The 18,003-nt window shown below is 34.3% G+C and overlaps 1 protein-coding gene across 1 annotated transcript in view; it reads left to right on the top strand.

The window, feature by feature from the left end:
- The window catches only part of LOC110103949 (probable sucrose-phosphate synthase 1), a 43,608-nt gene extending 26,523 nt beyond the window's left edge, over positions 1-17,085 (top strand). Inside the window, exons 9-13 of the mRNA XM_020832848.2 lie at positions 556-609; positions 719-781; positions 903-1,865; positions 1,952-2,079; positions 16,160-17,085. Of these exons, the coding sequence (XP_020688507.1) occupies positions 556-609; positions 719-781; positions 903-1,865; positions 1,952-2,079; positions 16,160-16,436 (1,485 nt within the window). The 3' untranslated portion in view covers positions 16,437-17,085. The remainder of the gene's footprint in view (positions 1-555; positions 610-718; positions 782-902; positions 1,866-1,951; positions 2,080-16,159) is intronic.
- Positions 17,086-18,003: the final 918 nt, after the last annotated feature.

The raw sequence follows: 18,003 nt of genomic DNA, 5'->3' as shown, positions 1-18,003 counted from the left end.
GTGGACGAGTGAACATCCTCAGATCTCCTTTTTTTGACGTTGGTTTTGATTTCGACGACACCGTCGAAGAGTATTTGGACCGGATCCTACCCGCTTTAGTGGAGTCCATAGACGATCATTTCTCCATCTACACTTGGATCATCGAAGGGCCTCGCTACACCACCTCCACGTCCAGCACCATCCTCTTCTTCCCTACGGATCTACAGCATCGTCGTCCTCGGAGTGGTTTCGTCACTAGCATGTTTCTTCTTCTCCCAACGAACCTAGAGGTAGATGAATGAGTGTGGCCTCAAGGTGAGTCAATCACTTTGTTAACCGCCGGATTCTTGTTGACCATTCATTTCCATTACTTTATTGAAGTTGTTATTTTATTGAACTTGTAAGCTTAGTTGAAGTTTCTTGCCGAGACGTTGTTAACTTCTAAGATTTCCATTGAATCGTCAAATTAGCAAAGCTTGGAATTGTACTATCAATACTTTAAAGAACTTTTATTAATTTTACAAGAAACAATCCCTGGTTTCACATCAAAAACTTGTGTTTTATATTTTTTTGCAGGGCGTTTTCATTAATCCTGCCTTCATTGAACCATTTGGACTCACACTGATAGAGGTTGGTTCCTGTATTTATGAAATATCCCTGGTGGAAGATTTTCTTTGTTCCACCTGATTTTCGTTCCTCAATGGAGGAAATCTTAGTAATATTGTTATTATTTGAGCAGGCTGCAGCACACGGTCTGCCTATTGTAGCCACAAAAAATGGAGGTCCGGTGGATATTATTCGGGTTCGAGTCATTCCATCACAGCTTTCAATAGATGCTTAAAAAGTTATCAAATCTCAATTGTTGTCCAATCAGAATATACTTCATGCTGCTTTTTCAATTGTTTACGCATGTATTGCTCCAGGTACTTGACAACGGAATATTAGTTGATCCACATGATCAGGACAGTATTTCTTCGGCACTTTATAAGCTTGTTTCTGATAAGCAACTTTGGGCTCGGTGTCGGCAAAATGGATTGAAAAACATCCACCTTTTTTCTTGGCCAGAGCATTGCAAGACATACTTGTCTCGAATAGCTAGTTGCAAGCCAAGGCATCCTCAATGGAAAAGGAGTGAAGATGTGCTTGAAAATTCGGACTCAGAATCTCCAGGTGATTCTCTACGGGATATTCAGGACATATCGCTGAACCTAAAGCTTTCAATAGAAGGTGATAAAACTGAAGAGAGTGGTAACCTGGATGCTTTGGATTCTGAAGAAAGCATTGCTGATAGAAAGACCAAATGGGAAAAGGCGGTCCTAAAATTGTCCAAAGGCGTTAGTAAAGTAACTCATAAGGCTGGATCTGGTGAGAAACACGATCAGAGCAGCAGTGCTAGCAAGTTACCTGCATTGAGGAGGAGGAAAAACATTTTTGTCATTGCTGTTGACTTTGATTCTGAGACAAGTGTTATTGAAATTATTCTTAAGATATTTGAGGCTGTACATAAGGAGAGGATATCTGGATCTATTGGGTTTGTACTATCAACAGCATTGACAATTTCGGAGATTTATTCCCTTCTGATTGCTGGAGGAATAGCTGCTACTGATTTTGATGCTTTCATTTGCAACAGTGGCAGCGATCTCTATTACCCATTTTCAGATTCAGAGGACTCGATTAATTCCTCTGATTTACCTTTTGAGCTTGATTTGGATTATCATTCGCAGATTGAGTATAGATGGGGTGGAGAAGGATTAAGAAGGACTTTAGTTCGTTGGGCTGCTTCTATCATTGACAAGAATGGTGCAAATGAGGAACAAGCAGTTGTTGAAGATGAAGATAGGTCTTCTAACTATTGTCACGCATTTAAACTGAAGAACCCTGCACTGGTATTTGTTTCTTGGATGACCATGTCAATAGTAACCATCTCGACAGCTTTAGGCTTTAACTACATGGACTATTTTTTTTCTTCCAGGTTCCTCCTATTAAAGAGCTTCGTAAGTTGATGCGGATTCAGGCACTTCGTTGTCATGCTTTATATAGTTATGATGGAACAAAGCTACACGTGATTCCCATCCTGGCTTCTCGTTCTCAAGCTCTAAGGTACTATATAAATCAGTATGTTTTTTAGGTATGTTGGTTTGAGTCATGCATAAAATTCAATGGGCATTGTGGTTATCCATGAATCATGTTCCCATGTTATAACTTCCTAGACTGCTTTCACATGAAAATTATGGTCATTAACTACTCACAAATTGTATTTGAAAATTTGCTTTGATTTATCATATTGAAAACTCTCTGTTTTATTATAACTATTTGTATCTGTTTCACACATTTTTTCACATTGTCATTAACTTTTTTCTTGTCCTTCTCCAGTGAGGTTTTGCTACAATGCTCCATTAATTACCTCCTGCTAGCTCTTCTCCTCTCCCTTTTTAGTGTTCTGTGGTTGCATGCTTATTTGCAGCAAAATGATAGCATGCTGGGTAGCCTTTTTGAATTTGATTCAAATTGAGATTGATTTACTTTATAGTTCATTATTTTCACAAATATGTCATGAAATAAATGTGGCAAACCTGCCATATAGACTTTGTGCAGATTTACTTAACATTGTGAATATGTGGTGTCTTTTGCTAGTAGCCAAATAGCCCGTCTATTTCCTCCTCTCCTGTCCTTGTTTGGACCTGCTCGTGCATTAGCTTGGGAGAAGGAGAAACACTAAGTAGTGGTTTGAGTATAATTATTGTTGAACTTTAACATATAAGCTAAAAGAAATAAAAAAAATTGCTTAAAAGGACTACCTGTGTCGGACCCACGCTGAAATCCTGACCGAATCCTGTGCAAATCGCCGCAGCCGTGCATTAGCTTGGGAGAAGGAGAAACACTAAGTAGTGGTTTGAGTATAATTATTGTTGAACTTTAACATATAAGCTGAAAGAAAAAAAAAATTGCTTAAAAGGACTACCTGTGTCGGACCCACGCTGAAATCCTGACCGAATCCTGTGCAAATCGCCGCAGCTACAGTACCCATACCCTGCAAACGGCGCCGAAGCAGAGCCGACCACGCGCGATTTCACCTTGATCCCGCCTCTTCCTTCGCCTTTAAAATGCGAACAAAGGCTCCACTATCTGGGTTCCGCACGCGAAAGCTCTTTCCTTCTCCACGCGAACTACTCCCTCCACTGTCTCAACCTCTTTCCTCTCTACTGAAACTCCCTCTCTGTCCCGACCAGAGACCGAAACCGACCACACTTCTGACCAAACCCGGCGCCATCGCCTCCTCCCTCTGAGACCGAACTCCCTTCCTCTTGCTTTGATCCTCTGCCGACTCCCCGCGCAAGCCAGAGAGAGAGAGAGAGAGAGAGAGAGAGAGAGAGAGGAGAAGAGCTCTACTTACCTCTCTTCTTGCTGTTGAAGCCGACATCTCCACCTCCTCTGCCCGTCGCCCCTCTACCCGACCTCCTCTTGCCGAGACCAAACCGACACCTCTTCCACTCTTGCTCTAAGCGCGTCCTCTTACCAATAGCCATGTAGGTATATGGTTTTTTTATTATTATTATTACTACCTTAAATTTTGTATATTAATTAATATTGTTCATATTTTAGTATAGTATGATACTAATTATTTATCGAAAATACTAGTATTTATTCATAAATTACTCGTTGATGAGTAATAAGTAATCAGATGATTTTATAATAATCATAATAGGTTATTAAATTATTATTTATCTTATTAATTAATTTAATTATTCTATATAAATTATATAGTATATTTTAATTAAAATTAAGTTATCAATTTAAATATTTAATTATTGTTATATAAAATTAGTTTTTAATTAAAATAAATTTAATTATTTTTAATGTTATTATATGTTAATTATTTTTATTAAATGTTTTATAATTACTTATATATTAACTTATTTTTAATTCAACATTATTATTAATTATGAATTAAATTGTTTATTATAATTATGTATTTTTAAAAATCTTAATTTAATTATTTACAGTTCAAAAATTAATTTAGATAAGCAATAAGATAAAAAAAAATGAAATACAAATACCTCTCTAGCCTCAGTCTGGCCACGTGGCTAACATGTCAACCCACAGAAGGTATACGAATTTTTTCCAAAGCCTCAGATTCCACGTTTATTGTTGTTTGGGCGAATCGGGAAAACCTGCGCCCATAGGCAGCGCCTTTCATTGCGCATTGTGGGATGGAACCATCCGGTGCGGGCCCATACGACGAGGCGGGATATAATCCAAAAAAAAACTACTCTATATTCGTCGCGGACTGGAAAATCGCTTAACCCATGCACGCCTTTACTGTGCGTGTTGGTGGGTTGGGAACATCCGGTGTGAGCACCACTACGAGCGACGGCGGGGTCAGTCATATACATCTTGAAGCGGGGAAAGAAAAACTGTCTTTTTTTAAACGGGTCGGTAAAAAACTGCTTTTTCAAAAAATGTTTTTAAAATCTTATGCAAAACCTTTATTTGGCGTGGTGGATGAAAAAACATAAATCACCGCCGCGGTGTCTCACAAACACCAACTTACATTCTTTATTGACGTGGCGTGTAGGAGGACCTCTTGGTTTTTCCCCTAAACGGGGGAGACGCGGGAAGGCTGCCGAAATTTTATTTCTGAATAAGACAAGGACTTGAACTATAAAGACTCAAATGCTTGGACTTGAACTCTAACAGAACAACGAAGGACTTGTACTTGGAACTTTTGAACAAAATCTAAGTGACTTGATAAAAAGAATGAACCCAAGTAAAAATGAAAATTGATTGAAACTCAATATCTGAATCAAATTCGGACCACAGTGGATTTTTGACATTACAAATTGAAGTGAACAAGTGAACTTTGACATTGAACTCAAACTTGTGGATATAGAATTTGAGCTTGTCATTTGAACTCACTTGAAACTTGTACTTTGGACATGAATTGAACTCAACTGCACTTGAGCTTGACTTGAACTCGCAAGGTGACAAGAACATGAACTTGAACTTATATTGGACTTGAGTCAAGAACATGATCTTGGACTCAATGACATGAACCACAAGCATTACACTCAACACTTGGGTGAGCATGAGCTCTAAGAACTTGAACAAGTGCAAATGGACTTAAATAATTAAAAGAACTTTGATTCGACCTGAAGGAGTTTATGAGCTTGATTTAGGGTGAAAGAGTTCATTGAAAGCCAAAATTCATAGAGAATTGAATTCTATAAGCAATTAATATGTCTTAATCATGCAAAGAATAAGGAGCAATGAAGCAATAAAGAATTTACTTTAAAATCTCATTGAACATGAGTGGCTCATGAGCAAATGAGAGATTCACAAAGGATCATTATACGAGCATCGATGAGAAAAATCAACACTCAAGATACAATCAACTCTCAAAGACAATGGAAGACCTTCAGTATACATATAAATAAAAGGATATCCATATTAACCACATTGGTGGGTCCATGAATTTGCAAAGAGGAGTTGGGTGATTCTAATGGAATAGACCCCTAGTGAACATGATCATCTCAAGTAGGGTAAAGGAATGATATCAAGTTTATCATGCATATGGAAAACCACCTTCAAGGATAAAGAATTTGCAAGGGGAGTCTATTTGCAAGCAAAAGATGGAGCCCTCGATGTGTACTATAACTTACCCCTGAATATATAGTGACTGATGTTTCCTTTGCCAATCAACTTATGGGCATAAATAGATGAGTGCAATAAAGCTACGATACCTCTATATCAATATAAATGTTCAAGGTTAAGCGAACACTTTGATTCACTGTAAGTGGAGACGAAAAATATACAGCGGATGTAAGCTCCTACGAACTATTATAGGGGATTTGTTACACATTGAATGCATCATCCCCAACCAAAATGTTATATGGCCACATCAAGTATAAATGACAACAAGTCACTGTGAGAAATTCGTGATGCATAAAACAGACCATTTACAAGCATCTACAAGCATGAAGGAGGACATTCGTTAGTGCACTATGATTCACTTGCAGAAAACAATAAATAGTGCACGACAGTCTACCTGTACAAGGCAGCAAATAACTCAATTCAGAAGCTGCTAGAAGACGCCACTAGATCTGCAATACTTATACAAGCAGACAGAAGGCGTCTACAAGAATGTTGCATTCAAATGGCAGCTTCCCGTATAATTAAAATATTGTAAAGTAACCCCTGCACATGCACCGTAATATGTATGCACATAGGTACACCAAGGGGTAAATGCAATCATATTACCCCTCATGGGCCCCTGCGAGCGTGTTATTGGTACACACGTGACGTCTAGGGATGCTGCGCGGGTTATTAAATTCGAAACTGATCCTCCTAAGTAGGTAAAAAGGAGTAGACAGGGTATAATTATAAAATGCCCCCAAACACCCGCATGGGTCCCAAAGAGCGTGTTATTGGTACACACGTGATGTTTATAGATACTGCGCGGGTTGATAAGTGAATTCAAGTTCGAATCCGATCCTTCTATACGAATCAATCGGAGTTGACAAGGTTTGAACCATTAAATAAATATAAGGTTACAATGACCAATATATTTATTTTAATATATTCGTATTAGGCCTTCAAGGCCTATAATCGAAAGAATTCACTAACCAAGGCATGAAGCCTACGAAACCCGATCCCCTATCAACTTGTTGATTGGGCCGACAAGGTTCAAGCTTTAGATGGAAATAACCCTAAACACCCCGATGATGGCCGTGTTGAATTTCTATCTTAACCGGAGAGGTTCACAAATATTTTCAAAAGTCCATTCAAAACCCATGAATCCAAAAAAACACCAAAAAATCTAAAAATATTTAAAATTGAAATAAATCCATCAACACTTAAAGAAAAATCCATCCACCCTCCGCAACAGTTTGCCGAGGTGAACAAATTAAATTTTACTTCAGCTCACAAAGAGCCAAATACTCAGTCGAAAATATCACTAGGATCCATTCTCAAACAATCTCCTGCCAATAGGGATGTGGTACGTGTCCTCTAACCGGCGGTTTTGCTGCCAAATGGCACCGCAGGATAAACGGTTATGACCTGGGGCCCTTTGAATCGAGTGATTTTGCCGCCAAATGGCACTACGAAATACCGGTTATAGCCAGAGCCAATATGCTCCTTAATGACATCAAATCCTTGAGATATGAATCAATAGGATATGATTGATAGGGTACAAAGCTCTCATAGGATATGATTGATAGGGTACAAAGCCCTCTGTTAGCGAAGGTGGATTCAAATTTGTCCCCTTAGACAAACACTCCCCCAGGTCTATAAGGTCTCCTTGGATGAAGCAACCCATGGCTGCCGACAAGGATCCTTCTGTCAGGTTGGGTAGACTACCTCCTCTGACTAAGTAGACCAGGGACCACGATGGCCTGTGACGACGGAACCTTGGAATCTTGATCGGGCCTATCATCCATCCCCCCACCATCTGCTTTAAGTGCAAAGATGGTGAAATTTCTATTTTAAATATCAATTTCCAAAATCCCAAACTTTCAATCTTCAATACCCAAACCTATGCTGCTACTATATGCCAGATAACACGTATTTCTACATATCTGATTGATGACTAGCCTTAACCGAAAGTTCTCTCTCATTATTGAGAGGAGTAATTAACTATAGGGGCTTGCGCCTATAGGAAACCAGAACTCAAATCATAAAGTCCTCGCAAAATGAGGGCGAAATCTCTGGGTAGTGTCTTATCTACAAACCCATCTGCCTTCCAAAATTTACACCGGAATTTAATTCTATTAAAACTCTCTCGCCGAAAAGAAAAGCACAATTAGCGGCGGGGAGGCCGGGGCCTAATGTTCGGAGCCCACAATTATATATTGCTTTTAAATGTTAATCATACTTGTTAACAGCAATAAATCAATTATTACATAATATAAGTAGTTTGAAATATAGAGATCTATTACCAAAAGATAACATCATGATCTTCAACATTTTTATAAATAATGCATGAGATAAATTAGTGCAAAAAGTAAAAATGCTGAAATAAAGAGCATAACAAAGAAAAAGGGGATGCAAATCATTTTTTATATGGTTTAGCATTACCTTCTATATTAATGCCTCGAACTCTCCAACATAAGGATTCAGTACTTTCTCTTTTAGCCACTATAGAGAGGAGAAGCCTATCTCTTTGACGGATAATAGAGAAGGCCTATATCCTTTTCAACTCTAATTGAGAAGACAGTTATTCTAGTCCACCAGATAGTCTACACTTTCTTACAACAAAAAAAGCTTTGAGATCTCATCGACCTGTTACAATCTCAATCAAACAAAGATTTTCTACACTCACCACCAAACCTCTAAGGAATAAGATGGAAGAAATGTGGGATTTTCACACGTTGAGTTTTCCAATGAAAAGCACATGTAAATCTGCCTCAAATTACACCTCCCTTTTTTATTTTTCTTTAACACATATTTTTATGTTTTTAAAAAGTTATTTATATTAAGTGTTCAAATAATAAATCCTAAGATAGGTTGATTTGTAAAATAATGGTCAATCATACATTATTATTCAAGTATCATACAATATGATTAGTTCCGACAGTTGAAAGTTATAAAAGTTTTCTTTTTAATTGTCTAGTACGACTCACGTCATAATGTATGATTAGTTTATATGCACTAATTGCCTTCTTAATTTCTATGGTTTAATTAAATTAACGTTGGAAGATAATCATAAAGTACAATATACATTTTACAATATGATTAGTTCAAATTTGAATAATCTAATTCATGAAATAATCTTGTAATCACTTTTAATAAGAAATTAGGCATGATTCTATAGTACGAGTTGCATTGTACATTACGATTAATTCATAATTCATATTTTATTATTTTATCAAGTAGTATTGATTGATTTTATTTGGTTTCTCAATTAACATATTTCTTATTGAATGATCCAGATTGTATAGTATGATCAACCAGAGATTAATTTGTTTTCATATTTTGCAATTATCATAATTTTTTTTGTCACTTTCACTTTTGTCTTTGTTGTTTCATAAATTCTTTTACCTGCAAAATCAAATATTGTACTAAGAAACTGAAAAATAAAACTATTAACTTAACTTGTATCACCTTTTTTTTTGGATCATCCATGCCTTGTTTTGATGCTTGACTCTTGATTTCTTGATTTTGGTTTTAACAATCTTGATTCATAACAATGTTTAAAATTGCGTATTCAGGTATTGAGTGTGCAAAGGCGGACCTCAAGGCGAGCCTCATATTGCGCAATTTTAAACCTTGATTCATAATATTATTTGTCATCCTAGTTTTAGGCTCGCACAACACAATTTCATTTTTTTTAGTTCTACCTTCTGTAAATAGTTTGTTAGTCCATAATGTAAGTCAATTAATAATTAAACTAAATTATATTTTTTATTATTGGAACAATATAATATAAGTTAAGGATTATAGGTTCAACAATCTTTTTTTTTTTTATGATAACAAATATATTTTAATTGTATATACATGTTTCGGGGCTTTGCAGCTCCCTCTGAATTTATGTATAAATAAAAATTACAAATGAAGGTGTTTTGTCAAAAATTAATAAAATTTATTTTATTATATTTTGATTTATTTTTTTAATTTTTTATTTAAATAACTTAAACACCCATAAAATCCACACAAAATATTTTTACACTAGCATTGATCTATAAGTATATGGACTACATAAACATAGATATACAAACTCCAAATATATATATATATAGAGATTTTCTTGAGGCCTAGCTAATCTGGAATGTTCCTTGATCGGGCTGAGGCTGATGATACATGCATTTATGAATTTGAGAGGATTGGTCATGAAACCATCCTCTATCCTCATCTAGCTTTTGTTGCAGTTGATCCAACCTAAGACTTTCCTGAGCTATTTTACTATCTAGTTTTAGCTCTAACTTATCAAGGTACTTCGTCCAAATATCCTGTAGATATTCAGTGTTGCTGTGGTGGTGCTACTTCTTCCTTCCTCTCTTTGAGTGGTTTGTGTCTTCTCACTAAAGAGAATGTGGGAGAACATATTGAGAGAATGTTATTTAGAAGCCTGAAATAAGTAAGATCGTACTTAACTTCTAAGATATAGGCTATAATATAACCAAGGGCTAAGTTTTGACGATGCAAAATTTTAGCATGGTGATTAGATGTGAGATTTTCAATGTATTTAAAGAGTATAATCATCAAATTCAATTGTGTTGCATCATGTAACATTAGATTATGAAAAGCAAAGTTGTGAAGTTTAGATGATCACCAGCTTTATGAATGACACTATGCTTAGGAATGCATTGAATAACACGTGCATTGTGCACGATGCCACCAACCAATGATTGATGGTGAGGAAGAGGTGATTTCCTAAGGACATGATTTATGAGTGAACAATTAAAAGTGCGACCGGGGTCACAGATAATGGTACGAGAATATACTCCTGTAATGAATATGTGGAGGATGTCGCACAAGTCCTGATTGGTGATTGTGACTTGATGACTACTAGCTAAGGATTTTATAATGGTTTGGTCTACATTAATTGCTTGATTTATGAAAAATTCAATCATCAATTCTGTCTAGGTGTTCGTGAAGTACTAGTTTGAGATTGTTGATTGCATAATGGCGACGCTTGTCATAAGTAGCTTCGACTTACCTGGGCTTGATTTTCTATTCTTCAACCCTAAAAACGTATATCCAACAATATATAAATGTGATAGCTTTGGGGTTTTTCCCTCGAAGAGTTCGTATGGAATTTTATTTAATATTTAATGAATACTCTATTCAATACATATCATACATTGTTCAATGTCTCAACTCAAAAAATACATAGGTAGATTATATTCATTCAATATAGAACAAGAGGCCTTCACTAGTGTCTTATTCTTTCTCTCTACCAATCTATTTCATTGGGGGTATTCTTGGTGTGGAGAAGTTGTGATGACCTATTTGTAGCTCATTGCAAAAATTCTTATACTCACTTCCATCATCATTATGAATTATGAAAATTAGTCCGTTAATTTTTCTTTGAATCTAAACAACAAATGTTTTTAATTCAGTGAAGGTGTCACTCTTGTCTTAACAATCTAGCTCAGGTAAACTAGTATAGTCATCATCAATGTTAAACTCATATGATTTTTCTCCAAAGCTCATTATGCTAACTGGACCAAACAAATTCATTAGTAGAAATTCTAATGTTCTAGATAGTATAATAATTTTAATAGTCTAAAATGATGATTTAACTGGCTTTTTAAGCTTACAGGTATCACATAAATAGTCATTCGTAAACATAAGCTTTATTATCCCTCTTAAATCTAAGTATGTGGTCTTCTTAATTGTGCTCATAATAGCGTGATATATTCTTCTATGCCATAGCCATGACTCATCTAGTATTGCCTTCAAGTAGCAGACTTCTTTGGGCTCACTTATTTAGTTAATGTGAAGCATATACATAATATTTATCCTACCATATTATAATGTAGTTTTATCATTCAAAATTAATATACAAATGTTTGAAAGAAATTTATTGTCAAAATGTTTATCACATAGTTGACTTATAGATAATAAATTATGTTTAAGACCATCAACTATGAGGACCTTTTCAGTAGCAAAGCAATTTTTCTTACCGACAACATCAATTCCAAATACGTTTTGTGTAGTGCTGCCACCAAAAGTTTACCATCACTCTTAAGCTCAAGTGTTATGAAATTAGATATATCTCTAGTCATATGCCTTGAGCACTCACTGCTCAGGTATCATATATCTTCACTGGTTCTATTGTGAAGACAGAACTGAAAAAATGAAGAAGAAAATTCAGTGATTATCTTAGAAACCCAAATCATCTTGGATTCCCAAGTGATAGTTGATATGAGTATGACATGAGATGCTATGTTTTTATTAGAAATCTAAAAAACAGTCCTGCAAATGTGTTGCAACAATTTCAACTTCAAAATTTCTTTTTTTAATTACACATTTATAGATATCAATGATACTATTTTATTATGCGATTTATGATTGGAATTATCTAAATTACAATAATCATCATCTACTATATTATATTCTTTTTCAAACTTATTGCACAATGATACTTCCTCTATTGATCCTTTTTTTGACTCTTCTAAACATATAGTAATATGCTATGCTCCTTTTTGAAGTATGCAAAACTCTTTATCTGATTGGAATGTGTTTTTTTTAAATATTTAATACTCAGGCAATTTTTTAGTCATGAAAGGTAGTTCATTATAAAACAAGGAATATATTTGCTAGGTGTATGAGGCATCTGACTTATCTTTTACCATTAAATATAAGTTGTTCGTCACTTTTTAGGTTCACTTCCGAATGATTCAGTATTTGAGTTGAGTCTTAAGACTTTTTGTTATTCTTTTGCCTTTTCTATTCCCACCTTTCTTTTCAATATTTTCTTTCAGATATGAGCTTTTGATGTTGGGGAACTTACACTTAAATGACCTTGTTTTTTTACATTCAAAATAAATAATATCAATTTTGAACTTAATATTATTTAACCTTTCTTCTTTCCTCTCTTCTTTTTAATATGCTTCTTTCTCCCTTTTAAAAATGATTTGAATTTTTTCTTCAGCAGTGCCATATCATTGTTATCAGATTTTTTTGTTATGTTGTCTTCGCATTCTAATGCATTTATGGCAATATACTTCTCATTCTTCTTCTTTCTTGCATATGCAGTTCTTTCATTGATTTATTATGTTATCAGTGATCCAAGTAATAAGTTAATAAAATAATTAGATAAATTCTTGTATCCATAAATGCTAGTAACTTTGACATCCTAAGATTCCAATAAACACAGAAATCTTATCCACCACCTCACTATTAGAATACTCTCTATCCAAAGCATGCAATGAAGTAGTGATTTTATTAAATCTATTATACATGTTAGTGATATTTTTATTACGTTGCATATGAAACATCTCATAATCATGCATGAGCAAATTGAAAAGTGGTCTTTTGTTCTACATCTGTCCATTCATATGTAACATGCAATTTATCCCAAATCTCTTTACCTATTTCGCAAGTGGATATACACATATATTCTTCAAATTTAAGTGCACGGAAGAAATAATTTCAATATTCCAAATCCATTTGTACTAATTCTCCCTTGTCCTGACCCCATCCATCAAAAGGAACATCAATATATATTTTGCTCTCAAATTTATAGGAGGTGAATAAACTAGTTGGAGTAAATTCCTCTTATAACAATTAATTGATTGAATAAAAGTAATCATGCTAACTTTCCAAAAAATTGAATGATATCTCAAACAAGGGAGGTTGGGTGGTAGAATAACCTTCCATTGTGCTATGATTTTTAATGTGTGCCATTTTAGGATCTATTTTATGTGGCCGAACCCTTCATTATGCAGCCATTTTGATACCAATTGAAAGTGAATAGCAACAGCAAAAAAAGGGGTGAATTGATGTTATTGATTTTCTTAAAATAAATATCAATTTCCTTAAACTTTTTGAGATAATATAATAAACTTTATAAATTAGAAAGCTGATAATATTTTTTACAATGAAAAAAAATAAGATTAATTATAGAAATAAAAATTCATATGATAATTAGTGACTTAGTATGGATCAATTACTACATAATAGAAATAACATGAAATATAGAGACCTATAAGTAAGAGATAACATCATAGTCATCAACTTTGTTATCCATAAAACATGAAATAAATTGAGACAAAAAGTAATGATATAATGATATTGAAATAAAGAGAAAGAGAAAGAAAAAGGGGGAGCAAATCAATTTTTATGTTGTTTGGCACTAAGATCTACATCCACGCCTTGAGTCATCCAGCTCAAGGATTCACTATAAATTTACCTCGGAACTTAGTTAGTTAAAACTCCCTCGCCGAATAAGAAAAACGAGCGGAGGCCGGGGCCGAATTTATTGAGCCCACAGTCATCCAGCTCAAGGATTCACTATTCTCTCCTTCGACCACTATCAGATGAGGAAGCATTTATTCATAATGGGCAATGAAGAAATTCTACACCTTTTTTCACTCTATGTGAGAAGATTTTTTCTTTGACCCGCTTGTTTGTCCGCACTTTCTTACAAGAAAATATTTTGAGATCTTATTAATCTCTAGAAAATTTAATCAAACAAATACTTTTCACACGCACCACCAAACTTTTGAGGACTAAGGTTGTTGAAATGTGAAAACAACCAATTATTAAAAATCATCAAATTGCTAAAGTTGAAATCACCAACAACGTGATCAAAAGACTTACAAAAAAAAAGTAATTAAGAGAAGCTAAAACATCAAGAGGATCTGGATCAATGATCTTACTTGCTGATCACCTCCAAGAGCCTAAGAACATCCAGAGAAGGCTCTGATGCTTTGAAAATATTTAATGATGGTTTTTGTGTGTACATTAGACTAGACATAGCTAAAATTGAACCACGATATTGGAAGATGCGGGTTGATCATTTGAATGGTATTTACTTTTGTGGTTGCTAGGATCAATAACATATGCTTTTCATAATTCTGTGTGGGCCTTGAAGCAGCTTGTGAAGTTTTGACAAAAAAAAAATTGTAAGATGAAAAATATGAAGAAATGCTTTCAAATTTTACCTTGTACCAATTACCACAAGCTATGGAATCAATCCAAAAATTCTTTTGTAAAGGGGTAGTAACAAGCATTTCTATCAAGATAATAGCCATTGACAGCCTGAAAAGCTTATAGCTGTCGTGGTATTCACTTGAAGCAAATTTTCAAAAGTTGATCCAAGAGAAAACAAAGTTGATTAATTAAAGTAATAAATTTGAAGCTAATGAAATGCAACCCAAATATGACTAACTGGTGGTTCCTCGGTACAATTAAATTGAGGAGGCCACTTAAGAATCCTCATCAGAAAAACCATCCACATAATAAGAAAAGCCTTGGGTAATCAATTTATAGTGATATTTTGATAAGATTATGATGGGAATCAAGAAACCCAATGAATAAATTTCCAATAAATCTTACATACACTAGTTTTCAAAAAAATCCTAAGACTGGGACATCCCTAAGAAATTGTGCTAACGATAGTGAAAGAGAAAGGATATGCGAACTCAAAGGTGTCATAAAAAAAAAGAGGGCAAGTTTAATGTGAAAGGTGTAAGGCGGCTTATGATAAATTGCAGAAGAATCTTGTTGTAAATATATGGAAAAATGTAAAGATGAAGCAAGATAAGTATCCTTCTTCCCTTTGAACAACCTAAACAAATGAATTAGGAGTATATGGCTGAGAAGAATTCATGAGTGCAAAGACAAATGGACGCTGCAACCACGGGTGGAAATCCAGTGCAAAATGAAGGTGGTGGATCGTAAGTGCATTCTACACTAGAGCATCAGGGCATGAGTTGAAAAAACCTAGCGTGAGTAACCCATGCATTGGGGTGCAATGATGGGATACATGGAGCAGACATAGTCACTAGGTGCTGGGGCATGGGGATGGGATGCAGGGAGCTAACGAAGTCGTGCAGGGCCCTGGCGCTAGGATGGGATGCTCCTTAATTGATGAAGCTGTATACCTATTTCATTATCGAGAACTTAGACTTCGTTTGGAACGGCTTTTTTACTGCTTTTTAAAGTGAATTTTTAGTACAAATTTTTAATTTTTGTACTAAAAAGCTGCTTTAAGAAGCAGAATGAAAGCGATCCCAAACGAAACCTTAACCTATGAAGCTTTACATCAATATAAGTACTAGGAAATGTAATAGTTATCATAATTGGTTGTTTTTCTTGAATTAAAAAGATTTTATTAGGTTCTCCTAAAAATTATTTTCCTCTTCAATTTGGCTGGAAAACTATTTAGGAATCTACAGTAGTGTATTTTATATATTCATCCTATTTTGTTTAATATTGAAGTTCAAGATCATAGGCATTAGGGTAGCTTTCAATAATCTGCTTGTCTTATTAAAATTTTTCTGCCAATAACATGTGCTTTAGTCTACTAATTATGAAAAGCATTGAAATTGTATTTGGAGTTTATTTCAGCAATATACATTTTTTTTTTTTAATTTCTTCAAAATATCGATAATATGCACTCTTTAATATTACTTCTGTGCGGACTCTAATGTGCCTTATATTTTAAAATTAAACTTAAATTATATTTTCCTACCTGAAATGCTCTAAAGTCTAATTGAGATCTCTCCAGGTACTTGCACGTGAGATGGGCTACAGACTTGTCTAACATTGTGGTCTTTGTTGGTGAAAGTGGCGACACTGACTATGAAGGATTGCTTGGAGGAATCCACAAAACTATAATACTGAAGGGAGTCTGTAATACTCCAAAACCTCCAGTTTCAATCAGAAACTATGCCCTTGAGGATGTTGTCGCATTCAACAGCCAAAATATTGTTAAAACCGAGCAAGGCTTTAGCCCCGCTGAAATATTGTCTGCTCTGCAAAAGCTAAGTTTACTGAAAGACTAATTCCCACCATTTTACTTAATATAAAGCAATCCCTACACTCTTTCTTTACTTCAATTCTCTTATTCAGTCTCTGTACAGTCAACTTGAATATCTTGAGTTGTTCCCTGTGCAGTCCTGAAACAAGGCATGTGGTTTCTTCATGTCTTCTAGTCAAAATTTTACTGCATATTCTCATGTTTTCCTTGATTCCTATCTTGTTCAATCTGAGTTATTCAAAGCCTTATTACCTTATCTAAAGCCTTATTTGTTGTTCATGTAATAATTAAAACACATTTTGCTCCTTGTAATTACTTCTTAGTTGCAAGATATCCAGCAGTAGTTGTATTTTGAAAGGATCCTTTCTTTTTAAAGGCCTGCTACACAATCACAGCACTTTGCGACGTGCAAGGCTTGACAGCTACAGCTGACCAGAGAACTTTCTGAATCTCCCATGGCGTATTCCTATAGCTTTTGTATTTATGTCGTACAAGTATGAAGGGATATGGCAAAAATTATCAAATGATTTGGCCTTTTTGTAAGTTTTTGTTTTGTGACGATTTGTCAACTATTATATCAAATTCAATTCTGATATCTGGTTGAACCACACTGTGATGACTCCAGTATTTGTATTGTTTTATATAATGGCATATAATATTAGATTTATTTTGGAGATACTCTACTAAATGATTTGGGAATATAAGGATTCTTTCAGTTTGTGGCCCTTAGGGATCTTTAGTGCCATGGTTTTACTTTGCTTTGAATGTTGGATTGCTTGTGGAGAATGGCTTTAATTTTTTTTTTGTTTTTTTGTTTTTTATTTCAAAACCATATTATATCGCTCTCAGATTTTTTTTTGCACTCAAATATGAAGATTAAGGTTTTGTTTGGGACAACTTTTCTATTGCTTCTTAAAGCAAATTTTAATAAAAAATTATAATTTTTTTAGTAAAAAGTTGTATTAAGAAGCATTAAGAAGCGTCTCAAATGAAGCTTAAATATACATTTGTACATGCAAAATTGGGAAATATATTTGTGATAGATTTGTACAATATATGGGGGCATTGATGAAATAAAACAAAAACACATCAATTTATTTTCTCATTATTATGAGTTATTTTGTGTGAAATCTAATGAATTATTTTTAACATGTATATTAAGTTCACTAAAATAGTCACTGCCATATAGTCATTAGGAAATGAATACACCAAATGTTGAAAAGTTAATAAAATTCTTAGAGTCTTGCTTGAGTCTTAAGGATGTTATAATTACTACATGTGTCTAAGGATTTATATATTTAGTTTATTAAGTTATACTTAGCTCCTTAATTTTACTCAAGAAAAGAATATATATGCATATTTCATGAAAATCACATGACATGTCTTCATTTCAAAATTGAATATACGTAAATTACTTAACATTGCATTTTGTGGATTACCTGAACACATATTTCACAACTCTAAGGTTTTATTTGAGATGGCTTTCTTACTGTTTTTTAAAGGAACTTTTTAGTGCAAAATATTTTCTTAAAGTAAAAAAAATTTGTACTAGAAAAATATTTTAGGAAGTAGGAAGAAAATTGTTTCAAACG

Source organism: Dendrobium catenatum, unplaced genomic scaffold (assembly GCF_001605985.2).
Source record: "Dendrobium catenatum unplaced genomic scaffold, ASM160598v2 original_scaffold_83099, whole genome shotgun sequence".
Classification (NCBI taxonomy): domain Eukaryota; kingdom Viridiplantae; phylum Streptophyta; class Magnoliopsida; order Asparagales; family Orchidaceae; genus Dendrobium; species Dendrobium catenatum.
This window is presented reverse-complemented; position numbering and strand designations above follow the sequence as displayed.